The 13,544-nt window shown below is 38.7% G+C and overlaps 1 protein-coding gene across 1 annotated transcript; it reads right to left on the reverse strand.

Annotated features, from left to right (window-relative positions):
• Positions 1-285: 285 nt before the first annotated feature.
• On the reverse strand, positions 286-10,231 carry LOC124132523 (chromobox protein homolog 8-like). Its single transcript, XM_046496465.2, has 5 exons — positions 10,086-10,231; positions 9,947-9,990; positions 9,792-9,857; positions 9,602-9,665; positions 286-1,920 (listed from the first exon to the last, which is right to left on the reverse strand). Exons 1-5 carry the CDS (start codon positions 10,152-10,154, stop codon positions 1,129-1,131), a joined length of 1,035 nt encoding a protein of 344 aa, XP_046352421.1. The 5' UTR covers positions 10,155-10,231; the 3' UTR covers positions 286-1,128.
• Between the last annotated feature and the right edge of the window lie 3,313 nt (positions 10,232-13,544).

Raw genomic sequence — 13,544 nt, forward strand, 5'->3', positions numbered from 1 at the left:
CTGTTTCAGCGTTATCGCAAACCTATACAGCCATATTTTTCTCTTATTTTTCACCCCACCCTCACACACAGACGCATGCACAAATATTTTCCAAACAATCTATTCTAGGACATTTTGACTCCTGTCAATCCGATCTCTTACTCCGTTCTATGGTGAACAAGCATATAATAATAAACCAAGTCTGGTTATCAAAATACAAAAATATATTCATCTATCCGTTTCATAGTTGTAATGCTTTTACGTGGCCTAATGGACTGTTTTATTAAAAACAACACCACAACAGTAAAGAAGACAGCATTTAATTTAATTAGCGGAAAATACGCAGCATTCACTTACACAAAATGTTCTAAGATGGGATGTGATTATCCAGGAGACACCGCGCATGGTCCCACTACAACATGTATATCTTGTACATAACATGTACATTTCACGGTGATGCACTTCAGTCATTCACAACTCGGGCTCTCACTGCCACCGATCATTTGTCAATATCACTACCGTCTTGTCATTTCAGTTTGCTATTGACCATGTGAGTCCAAATGTTAAATTTGATAGATTTAAGAGGTTAAGCAAGGAACATTCATTAATATGATGTTCGTTGCTCTTGCGTTAATGATAAAACACTTTTGGGTCAATGATAAATACTTTAAGATAGTCTACAACGCATGGAGGATTGGTGACTAAATCACATTGTCTCCTTAAAAGTGTCGTATCGCCTGTCTACTACACCAGTGTAATAGATTATCAATATCAAAAGATGCATCATTTATGACACGTTGACACATCGATATCAATATTAGATTTATCGGCACGGAACGTACTATAACCTCACTCGCTGAGCTCACTTCGACCCTTCTTATAATGCACAATGAAGGCCGACACATGTCCCAGTTCTGAATCTCTTTCATTCAATCATGTGACCGCCATCAAACACGTGACACATCCAGGGCAACAATTAAAAACATCCTTCCATGACGTCAACGAAAGGTCACATGACGGTGCAAAAATCTACTCGGCGACACAAGTATAAAAGCGGCAATGGTCACAGCTGTGATCATCTGCATGATATGAGGTTTGTAAGTCACACATTCAACGCATAATAATAGTACTCCATTTGAGAATATGCACTCATTCATTGTCCTCGCGTTTCCGGAAAAACCCGGAATCGGAAGTGCACTCTCTCACAGTAATCGTTATGGAATCGCGCAATGATACGTCCGTGATACAAACTTGATCCAGAATCGGTTTGATACTTGATGGCGGGCTCCAGTAGCTTTTCGTTTCCACAGGTTTCTCTTTCACTTTCAACGACTCGGCCGGGGTCTGTAGATTGGAGTTGACATCGGAGAAATTATAGATCGACGGATCGGAAATCTTTTTGGCATCTCCGTTAGGTTTGCTGTTGCCTGAGTGTCCGTTTCTTAATCCGGCATCGCCCGAAACATTTTCTTTCTCTTTCAGCTTGGCCTCTTCGGCTAGTTTTAAAGCATACTGTTGTTGCTTCAACCGCTTGGCCGAGGGGGGCCGTCCAACTTTTCGTTTCCCAGGGACGACTATCTGAGGTTTGCGCCTGCCCGGAGGACCTTTCAATTTATGCTTGGGTTTTGCTTTCGGTGGCACCCAGCCCGGGGGCCGGGGGTATTTCGGAGGCCTCCCTGGTCCTCTCTTAACCGGGACTGGGGGTGGGAGAGTGTGTCCACTTGTGGATGGTCCGGCTCGGGGGTCACTTTTGTCCTTTCTGTCGTCTTCGGTTCTGTCGGCTTTTTCCGATTTGGCCATTTCCTTAGCACGGATGTTGGAGAGAACTTCCATGCTGCTGCAACTGGAGTCGTCGTCCATGTTGGAGTCTCTGTCGCGACGTCGTCGCACACTTGTCTCGGATTCTGTGTCACTGTCGTCGTCGCTGTCATCAGTAACAGTCTGCAAATAAATAAACAAATATGTCGTGTTTGTTCAATATCATCTATACAAACTGATCAATACGTGTGGTGTGGTGTGTGTGTGTGTGTGTGTGTGTGTGTGTGTGTGTGTGTGTGTGTGCGCGCATACACTCACACCAATACATTCAAATCTCAGTACCAATTCTTGATAATCACTGCATTCGAAATTTACGCTTCTCCGCTAGCTCGAGACTACTAAATTGTGCTGAGGACACGCACAAATCCAATGATGGCAGCCCTCATTGACTAGTAGCATTTGAGGGTCATAATTCTGAACCAGTTCTCAATAATTAAATTTTGCTACAAATAAGAAGTAAATAAAACAAAAATGACAGAAAATATAAACACAGAAAACAGTTTGACTCGTTCAAGCAGGACTAACTACACAATGAAGACTTGTAAAATAAGGTTTTACACCAGTCCTCTGGACCAGTCTAAAAAAACTAATTTCAAAGGCAATAATACTGTTTGCAGTTACATTGTACCAGAAAAATGTTCTAAAAACGACTTTTTTGGATATGTCTAAATTACATGTCACATCTTTTTCCCTTCGGGTATAAGAATTACGTGTCACTCTATACGACTTGAGAATTTAATCTCTCTCTGATTACATGTTTCAAGTATATTACCCTTAACAAGTACATTCTAAAACGCATATTATTTTCTGATTAGAAAGCTCCCCAATTTCTTTCCCTAAATACACAGTTTGAGACGAACTGTTTCAATAATCGAGGAGGATGCTGGGAATTTGGTTTGAGACAGATAATTTCTTTCAGTCAGCGTTGCAAGACATACATTTATTTCCCCTGAAGGGGGAGTCCCTTTGCACCGACAACATGTGTTTTAGAACATTCAGTAACCCAGAGTAAGTTTGTTTTTTGGAGTAAACAAAAATATTTATCTTCGTGAACTGGATTACATTCTATTAAAAACAAACTACAAACATTTACCCCCGCCCCCACACATACATCCTGAATATCAAATGGTCGGCTGTTTTGCATGATCTAAATTTAATTTGGGTTACATAGGCATGGCTTTGGTTTCCCATTCTCATTCTATAACCATTATTCTAATTTTGATAACAGCAAGCACGTTCATTTATACAGAAATACTGATTCGATTGATCACAAATGTCCATGTTCCTAATAGAACTGTATATCAAAATCTATATGAAATGATAAAGAAATCCTAAGAGGCCAATTTTGTTTTGAGCTCACCACTAACCTTACATGATCAAACACATTCCAGAATGTATTCACAAATCAATTAGCTGGATCCAAATATTGATGTTCTCTCCTTATTTATTATTAATACTCTGAGAGACGATTTCATAGTCTACTATCTGCGTAGTGTACCATCTCCATCGTCAGTTCGAGTTTCAACACCTTAAAGCACGGTAGCTATGCGATCTGCACTCCAAATGACCAGTCAGGGGCTTGCACAGATTGCTGACAACACCACCTTCTGTTCGATGACATTTCCCAAACAATGTTATACTTGTGGAACTGCGTGACAATGGGACATAAATCCAGCTCGGGCAATGTATCGGTTAAATACGTTCAGTAATATAACAAAAAATGGGATTTGTGCACAGAACCCGCCATGTAATGATATGTTTGAAGTACTTTAGAAATAGTAAAAACTCGAGTTTGTAATGACACTCATATTATTTCGTTTCAAATATACGCAAAATTTAAATGATTTCCATATCAATTCAATTCTAAAGCACGCCACAAAGCTATACATTCTCCGCCTGGATGTAATTCATTATTTAAAGTGGATGGCGTTTCACTCCATAAAGGCGTGTAACCTTATCTCTTCATGAAGTAATGAAATATTTTATATTAACTACAAGCATTACTCCTGAAATAATCGTTCCTCAAAATATCGCAGTTCTCTTGTTTTCTCTAATAATTAATCAGAAGACAAATACATATTTAATATACAGCCATGTTTCATGTTAATCTCATGTCGGAGTAGGAATCTGGTATACTACTGTAGATTGCATAGTCTAGGTGCTGGCGCAACTGTATACATCTCCCGCGAAGATTTCAGACAGACAACGTCTCAAGAAGTGAGTGAGTATGTTTTTACGCCTCGTGCAGCAAGATTCAAGCAATATCACGGCGAGGAAAATCTGTAATGGGTTTCACACATTATACAAATGTAAGGAATCGAACCCGTCCTTTGGCATGACAAGCGAACTCTTTGCCACAAAGCTACTCTCAGTCCCACTTCTCTCGTACCGCACCCCCGAAGAGACCGCCTCCGTGGTCTAGTGGTAGAGCGTCCGCCCGGAGAGCGGAACGTCCGGGGTTCGATCCCCGGCCGCGTCATACCAAAAGACATTAAAAGATGGTACTTGTTGTTACCCTGTCTGGCGCTCGGCATTAAGGGGCTTAAACAAGGACTGGTCGGCTCGGAGTCAGTATACTGTGTCTGAGTGGGGTATTCATGTTAAACTGCAGCATGGTATCTCAGTGAGCTAGCACTATACATCGGCATCAGTCCGGACTAGTACAAGCAGCCACACAAACACATACACGTGCATGCACGTCGCTATATAAGTGCAATAATCTTGGACGCGACGTTAAACCCAATTTCACCTCACCTGAAGAATGTTGTTCACCGCGCCCCAACAACTTGAATTGTTGTTCATGCCACAGGCTACTGATTTGCCTGGTACAGGTCTCCTCATTTTGCTGACTGTGGCGTTAAACAACATTCACTCACGGGAACGAATACTAACGATCCAGTGACATGCAGCCGTATTCTCAAAGCACAAACACTACATTACACTATACAGATATGCTAGTGATGTTACTTTAAAGTGGGTCGGGTTCATGGTATTTCGGCAATTGTCACCATACAGAATAAGGCCAGTGCATGTGCACACTAATGAAATTCTGCCAGGATCCGTGGCAGAATAGGTCTTCAGCAACCCATGCTTGCCGTAAAAGGTGACTATGCTTGCCGTAAATGGCGACTAACGGGATCGGGTGGTCAGGCTCACTGACTTGGTTGATGCATGTCATCGATCCCAATTGCGTGGATCGATGCTCATGAGATCAATCACTGGATTGTCTGGTCCAGACTCGATTATTTACAGACCGCCAGTCATATAGCTGGAATATTGCTGAGTGCGGCGTTAAACAACAAACCAACCAACCAACTTTGTGAGACATGTAAGGTTGAATAGGGTCTAACGTCGCGTTCAAGATGATTGTCCTTCCCTATAGACGTGCATGCACGTGTGGGAGTGTGAATGGTTGTCTCCGTCCGGACGCATGTCGGTTTATTGTGCTGGCACACTGAGATATCTTTAGGGGCGTAGCTACCACGTAGCACAAAAAAGCAAGTGCTTACACTTTGAAATCGTACAAAAATATAATAAAATAAATAATTTAATAAAGAGGATTTTTGCGTGTTATAGTAACATATTCTTTTGTTCATTCACAGGTTGATTCGCTTACCAGTGTCAAAAGTGACGTTGATGAGTTGGTTCGATGTTCTTATTTGCATGTTACATATCATTTTCCCTTTTCGCGAACACCTGGTGTCATAACTGATTTTCAGTGATCCATTCATTTACTTTTCACAGCTATATTGCCCTTTACGCCAAATGGAATCTGTTTCGGTGCATAATCTATGGTTATTCTCTTGCATTGACAGTTTATATCTAATGAGGAAATCTGGGTTTGATCACAATAATCAAACTGTTGTAAAAAAAGGGTAATTACAGAACTTGGTAAGGGTATTTCGTGATATCTCTGCTTTAGATATGTTGCACTGACCTGCTTGTGGTTGTGTTTGATAAGCATTATGGGTGTTTTAGAAAAATAGGTACTGCAATATAATTGCTTACATTATAATTTCCCCTAGCTACGCCCCTTACCATGCCACAGTTTTACATGGATACCCCACTCAGACAGTCGACCAGTTCTTGTTTTATTACCTGAGAACTGAGCACCAGGCAGGGTAACAACAAGTACCATAGCTTAAAGTCATTTGGTATGGCGCGGCGGGGCATCGAATCACCGACCTACCGCTCTCCGGACAGATGCTATCCACGTGACCACGGAGGCGGTCCTCTTTGTAAGACCCATGTTTTATTCATAACATGATTGTAATTCATACGCTGTAAGCAAGCTGTGGATTCTCACGTGGACAACGCATTTAAACCAATAATAGTGTTATAGAATGCAACTGTCGCTACTACAGTAAAAACTTTGTGATAATAACTTAATGTGATGATGATGACAAACACGACCCATGTTGGATGGCCGACAAATGTTACAAAAAGGAAAACCTTGGATTGTATCTCGAAAGAACCCAGACCTAGTGACACGATATCCACAGCAAACTAACTTCGTGTCGTTGTATATTTTGCACCAGTTATGCAAAACATTCACATTTGTTTCTATTATATTTGTAATTAAATCTCGGTAAACAAAGGATTACAAAAAAATGTATTTCGACTTAAAAGTGTCAAAATTGTTTCTGTGCAACTCAACAAATTTGTTATTTCTATACATTTATTCATTATCATAGGAAAGGTTAACTTCTTATATGGATGACTGGGGATCCAAAATCACGGATTAAGGGCAAAATAATCGTTCACCGAAACAATTCGACGCGGTACATAAGCGAGTTTATACTAATTCAAATGGACACAAATTATTTTAGGTGCCAGGTTAAAACTTGAAGGCGCTCCCTTCTAATAATCTGATTCCTGCGTAGCTCCTTCAACCACATACATATGACTTCGATCTGAAAGCATCAAAGATTTAAGTGTTCCTTGTAAGGCTGTCGCGACATATTTCATTGCGATACGTTACGTGTTTCGATACGGTACACGAAACCGTTCAAAACCTAATACGTTAAATAAAAATTTACATGTATATCTTCATAATGAATAGTAAAACACACTTACACTATTTGAGTCATAAAACAGTTGCTTGTGAGATCTTGTGTATACAAGAAAGAATAATATTTTACAGTTATCTCTATGTTCAACATTTTACATGTAACCCTTGTATACAATAAACATACATCGTCAACGCACAGAAAACAACCCGTTTTTATTATCTGCTGAAACATGTTCGATTATGCGTAACAGGCATAATAGCGGGAAAAACTTTATGAATGGGTCACTGTAAGATCAGTGATAACACTGGGGGTTTGCGAAAAGGGTAAGCATGTCCTGCCCTACAAATATCACCGGCTACTCACACGATGAGCATAACAAAATAAGTGTTTGTATCGTTTTGTATCAATGCATGACCTCCCGACACGGGTATCCTTTCCATACGATAGTCGTATCGCGGCACCGAGTATAGCGTTATCACATCGAAGTCATTCCGAGCCAACGTTAAATGTTAACTCACTCACATCGAATGGTCGGTCAATCGTTAGAAGCTCGGTTATTTGTTGCTACAGGAGGGCACCAGTATACATTCGTACAATCTTCTTGTCGACGATAATAACTAACGTTTGTTTGTTTTTTGTTTAACGCCGCACTCAGCATTATTCTAGCTATACGATGGCGGTCTGTAAATAATTGAGTCTGGACCAGACAACCCAGTGATTAATATAATGAGCATCGATCCACGCAATTGGGATCGATGACATGCATGCATCAACCAAGTCAGCGAGCCTGACCACCCGATCCCGTTAGTCGCCATTTACGGCAAGCATGGGTTGCTGAAGATCTATTCTACCCCGGATCTTCACGGGCCGATAATAACTAACGATTCCTGGATAGTTTTGATAATACTGGCGATACACGGTTTGATTTCCCCGTTGAGTAACACACTTTGGGTGAAGAATCTACCTCATCATTCTGTGGTATCAGCTTACTTGCAACACCTGGGCTGGCATACCACAATAACAACCAGCCCTCGGATATTGGAGTTATTTATTGAAACTCGACAAGACAATTACGTCAATACTTCTTTGAAGGCATGTGGTACGGTAAATTACCTTCAAATTGATAGTGTATATGTGCCAATCGCCTGTAACAACACCCAGTCGTTATATAACAAAAAAAGTTCAGTATATTTTGGCTCAAGCACACTGCTTATTTGAAGTGACGTTTTCCCATACATATTCATCATAAAAATGGCACAATTTCTCTGCTTCAACGCGCAAAATTTAGTCGACCTGTTTGTTATAATTTGTTTTGAATAAAGATTATTGTCAGAAAAGGAGACGATTAAAGCTAGACACATGTATCAAAAACATCTCATTTGTTGATATCGCAACTGTTTTTTTAAACTAATCTGATCATATAATGGTTAAACATTGTGGTATAATGCTATAGAATAATTCTTCACTGACGACTGTCTTAGAGGCATGGTTCATGTTTACGTCAAGAGTGGTTGTATTTAGAATCATAAAAATGTCCCTGAATCTAGGATGACAAGGACAACGGACATTCACAGACAGACAGTGACGGGGTCGAGTTCTGAATGGAGAAGCAGATTGTTTTCAAGACGTCTTCAATTGCCCGATGAATGAAAATACGCTGTTACGTCTTTGACCAGAGAGGTAAATTCAGTTAATTCATCATAACCACAGTTATTTCTATCGAATAGTGGTTAGTATGAATATGCATGTACACATGCTCTGAGCTTTTACATGAAAATATACAGACTACAATGTAAAATACATGAACTCAATTAATAACATGTTCACACATATACACCACGATCACCAACCATCGTCTAAATTAACCTGAAAACTCCCTGTGTGATATTGAGTAATATTCACTCACTTGCTCAGTGTGAGTGAACCTCGGATGAATGCGGCATTTTTGGGGCGTGTTCTGGGGCGGGGTTGTGTGAGGGGTGAGCAAAACTTTAACGTCGTATGGACATTGATTCAGTCCTATATAACGTCAATGGGGGCGATAGTTAGGGTGGGACATTGGATTAAGTACACTATGACTAGACCTAATTAAGCACTCTCTCATGCAAGCCACATACGTCTGACATATAGTTTGACCTTTATGTGAGGCTTAGAAACTTTGAACCAGCTTAATTATGTCATTAACACTAGACGTGTAAATATGGCTAAATAAATAGCACGCATAATTACATTACATATAAATTTTATATAAAAAAATACATAATTATCACGAAAGTAAAACATTAAATTATTTTGATACACCAAGTGATAAATTTATTCTAAGTAAATAGGTAAATAAAATATGTATGTAGAAATATGAAAAAGAATCCACTCATTTCAATAAAATATGAATGTAAACAAATTCTTGGATTACAAACACAATACTGAAACCATTTACTCCAAAAAATAATTTTGTGTTAAAAAAAATAATTCTCGAATATAGCAGGAACACTGATGATTGACTTTCATATCTACATATATAAACACAAACATGGTATAAATCAACACATATATATATATATACATATATACTTTTCATCTTATCACATCCGTAAACATGACTTCATTTACACAAGTAAACCAATTGCACACACAAGAAAAAAAAACTGCATCAACAACCATCTCAGTGGAATTTTTAAAATATGCAACAAATGTCACGACTTGAATTGTTTGTTCAGTTAACTTCAACAACCTTGAAATTTCCAAAGTGCAAATGGGGAAAAAAATCAATTCAAATATTCTAATATATTTACCTGCAATTTCTGTTTCTTTGGTTTTGGTCCCCGTTTTAAGCCAGTCGGCGGGTTGTCCCTCTGACTGAAGACATTAACAAAGCGGCTCAAATTACAACATTTACCAGGTGAACAATTACACACCACAGCAAAACGACAACGCGACTTGAATATTCAGAACGGCCATTATAATCTCACAAAATCAACCTACCTATTTTTGAAAGCTTCGATTAAACGCAGATCTAGTATGTTTTCAGCAGGCTCCCAAGTATTGTGTCTGAAATATAACAAAGGACAGCGTTGAGTTCGTGTGCACAAGCAACAACGAACCCCAGTATCCCACGAAAATAGGTGATAGCTACTTACTTTACCGACCAGCCTTTCCATTTGACGAAGTACTCCGTCCTTCCCTGAAATCAAAACACGAGGACGATTACCAACAATCATGGAGGGTGCCTTCGCTAAATCGACTCGCGCAAAGAAATCGGTGTACGTAGCCACCTACCCGACGTATCCTCTTTTTCGTGATGCACTCGGCAGCAAAAACTCGTTCCCCCATGTTCGATAGTTCCATAATGTGCGAGCCAAACAATGTGAAACGCGACCTTTGTTGACGACGCTCAGTTTATCTCGGCCGAGCTCATTCTACATCCCATAATGCTCCGCGCGTGACGTCATGACTATCATTTTCCACTGCGCGAGGCAGGCAGGGAGAGACGAGTTTGAGTAAAAGACTGGTTTACTTCCCCCTCTCACGGCTTAGCCCGGGGGTGAGGGGCGGGGGTGTAAATGTAATTGTCTGCTCTTTTTATTATCCTACTGATAGAAAATACCGTACTGTGGGATTAGAGGCATTCTTGAAATATATAATTATAATAACACATTCGGTGCGTTGTGGAAAATTTCCAGAGGCAACTCCTTAAAAAAATATGTCAAAACATCAACGGGTTATTCAAATTAATGACAATACGGAAATAGTATATTGCGTTTGTGAAAGGTGTTGTCAAACTGGATCATGTGTAATCTATTTTAAATGCAAGTTTTACATCGTATCTATTGGCGGGCATGTCGGCTGTTTACTGTGAGCGACATTTCATATTGTTTTGAGTTAAACCTTTATTTGTAACGCGCGATTCGTATGCTTAAATTTTCAGAAATTATTAATCATGAAAACTGAATTTGAAAATTGCTTTTTATTTTATTCATTAGTCACCGGATGTCACGAAGCAGACACGTGTAGCCTGCTCGTTTTATTCGAAACCAGTATCGCGCTTGCGTCAATATATCTGCAGGTTGCATGTTCATGAGGCGAGGCTGTTATATATTTCACCGAGAAATATATACAAACAATACAAAAATCTATGAATCAAGAGTGGTTCGTATCAATATTTCTCATTATAACACAAACATATATTGCTCCTTGTTATTATCAAAGATGGTAACTGTAGTCATAATTATTTTTGACAAATTACAGTTATTAAAATGATATGAGAATTATGATATAGACTATATTGCTTTAAAGAATGACGAATCTTTTGTGTACAAAATATACAACTTCTCAAGACAGATTAGGATAGTTTGATGCCATTATAATGGATGCTGGGTCTTAAAGAATGCCACGTTTCTCATTTCTCTTTCAATCTGATGTATTTTATATTGATGGAGTGTACATAACACATCACAAAACTACTGTAAAAAACACAAATTGCTATTCAGATATAGAAAAAATTGTTTATATCTGAATTATAAAAAAACAACCTTGGAAAGCTTTTGGGACCTGGTTAACAAAATACAATTTCACATCAAATGCATAAATTAAAAGATATTTTTTTCTAAAAGATCCACATATGATTAGTAGAACTCTTATTCCCATTACCTTTGCCCTTCAGGAAAATATATATACCACGATGGTTGCAGTCCATCCGGTTGTTGAATGTGCCCATTGTTAATTTCATTAAAACAGGATAACGGTAACTAAGTGTGACAGGCACGTATTGCATCATTAAATGACATTCGTGTGAAAGTCACGTACATTATAATTCCCGTGTTTTTCACGGTGATAATTTTTTAAATCGTAAAACCTTTAAAATGTGAACATGATTAAAATGTATAAAAGAAATTTTATCATAACTGTCTCACATAAAGTCAAGATTAAGAAATATTTCTCTCAGTCGCTGGAACAGTATTCAACTATTACACAATCAGCCAACATACGGTGAACAATGCATACCGTTGACGAGTTCACAGCTGTATAACGTGTTTTCATAATTTGTTATGACTTTTGTCGTAAACTGTCGAACTGATGAAGATAAAAACGTGAAAGAAGAATTGTATTATGTTGTTTCCGACACAACAAACGCGTTTATATTTGTTTCTTTTATGTATGTTTAAACTTAAATCCCATTTTATCCTTTTAACAGTAATTTTCAACAAAACTAAGTCATAGCTAATTATGGTTATTCAAGGGAAATGTACAGATGTCAGAAAAGTATTATATTATTCATATAGTAGTGTACTTTTATAGTGTTAAGAAGACAAAAGTAATTTCTGTAATGTAAGAACACGAGACACTATGGACTATTTCAATCAATCAAACGTTTATAAATAACAGCTAGGGAAAATATGAATTAACCCAAAACCATTATACGAAGTGTGTTCAGTTTTGTTTCCCACAGTTCAAATATATTTCCTATATTCCTATATTCGTATCAAATTGTCACTGCAGACATGAATTTAGTACACTATAATTGTGGCATGTGTGTGAGATACCATTACCATTGTTCGTAATAGGGTCACACGTCACAACTGGTTACATATTGAACTGCATTGTGTTCCGGCTGGTTTACCGTTACTGACACGACAACAGGTATATGGGAGACGTACGACAAGACAACAGGTATATGGGAGACGTACGACAAGACAACAGGTATATGGGAGACGTACGACAAGACAACAGGTATATGAGAGACGTACAACACAACAGGTATATGGGAGACGTACGACAAGACAACAGGTATATGGGAGACGTACAAGACAACAGGTATATGAGAGACGTACGACAAGACAACAGGTATATGAGAGACGTACGACAAGACAACAGGTATATGAGAGACGTACGACAGACAGGCAGTCTGGTACTTGTCCGTTACATATGATCGCCGAAAAATCAGGTAGGTATTAAAAGTGAGTGAGTTAAAATTTAACGCCGCAGCGGCATTATTTCAGCCATATAGCGAAGGTATTAATAAACTTACATTCAAATAGGTTTTCATGAATGATGTTCTACTTTCTTGAATATTTACGCCAACAAAGTAGACTAACATCTAGTCTTTAAAATGAAAATATTTTACAGAAAAAAAAGTTGTTAAAAAAGTTGTTAAATAATAGTGAAATATAATAAAATTGGCCCAAGAGACACTTTTCAACTGCAGTCGTCTAGACTTGCCAAACATTATAGTGAGTGAGTTAATATTTAACGCAATCTGCAATATTTCAGCCATATCGTGACGAGCCAAACATTATAGACTAAGGGTTGTATCGGCTATATTTGTGTCAGGGTCTGCATGACAGGCTGCCTACATATGTGATTGAAGCTGACTTAATTTAACCTATTTTTATGGACAAAACACAACAGAACTGAACGAATGTGTTCCACGAGATCATCTCCTTTTTGGAACATCAGTATTTGACATAAACGAAATGTATACATGTTTGTCTTTATAGCCTCAATATTAAATAGGGCCGGTCGGGTAGCCTCGTGGCTAAAGCGTTCTCACGTCACACGGAAGACCCGAGTTCGATTTCCGACATGGGTACAATGTTTGAAGCCAATTTCTGGTGTCCCCCGTCGTGATATTGTTGGAATATTTCTTAAAGCGGCGTAAAACCATATTCACTCACTCAATATTAAACACGGTGAGGGGCAAAGAAACTTTACCTCTCAGTTGAGTTCATTATCTGTTGG

Source organism: Haliotis rufescens, unplaced genomic scaffold (genome assembly GCF_023055435.1).
Source record: "Haliotis rufescens isolate VD_foot unplaced genomic scaffold, xgHalRufe1.0.p SCAF_11, whole genome shotgun sequence".
NCBI lineage: Eukaryota > Metazoa > Mollusca > Gastropoda > Lepetellida > Haliotidae > Haliotis > Haliotis rufescens.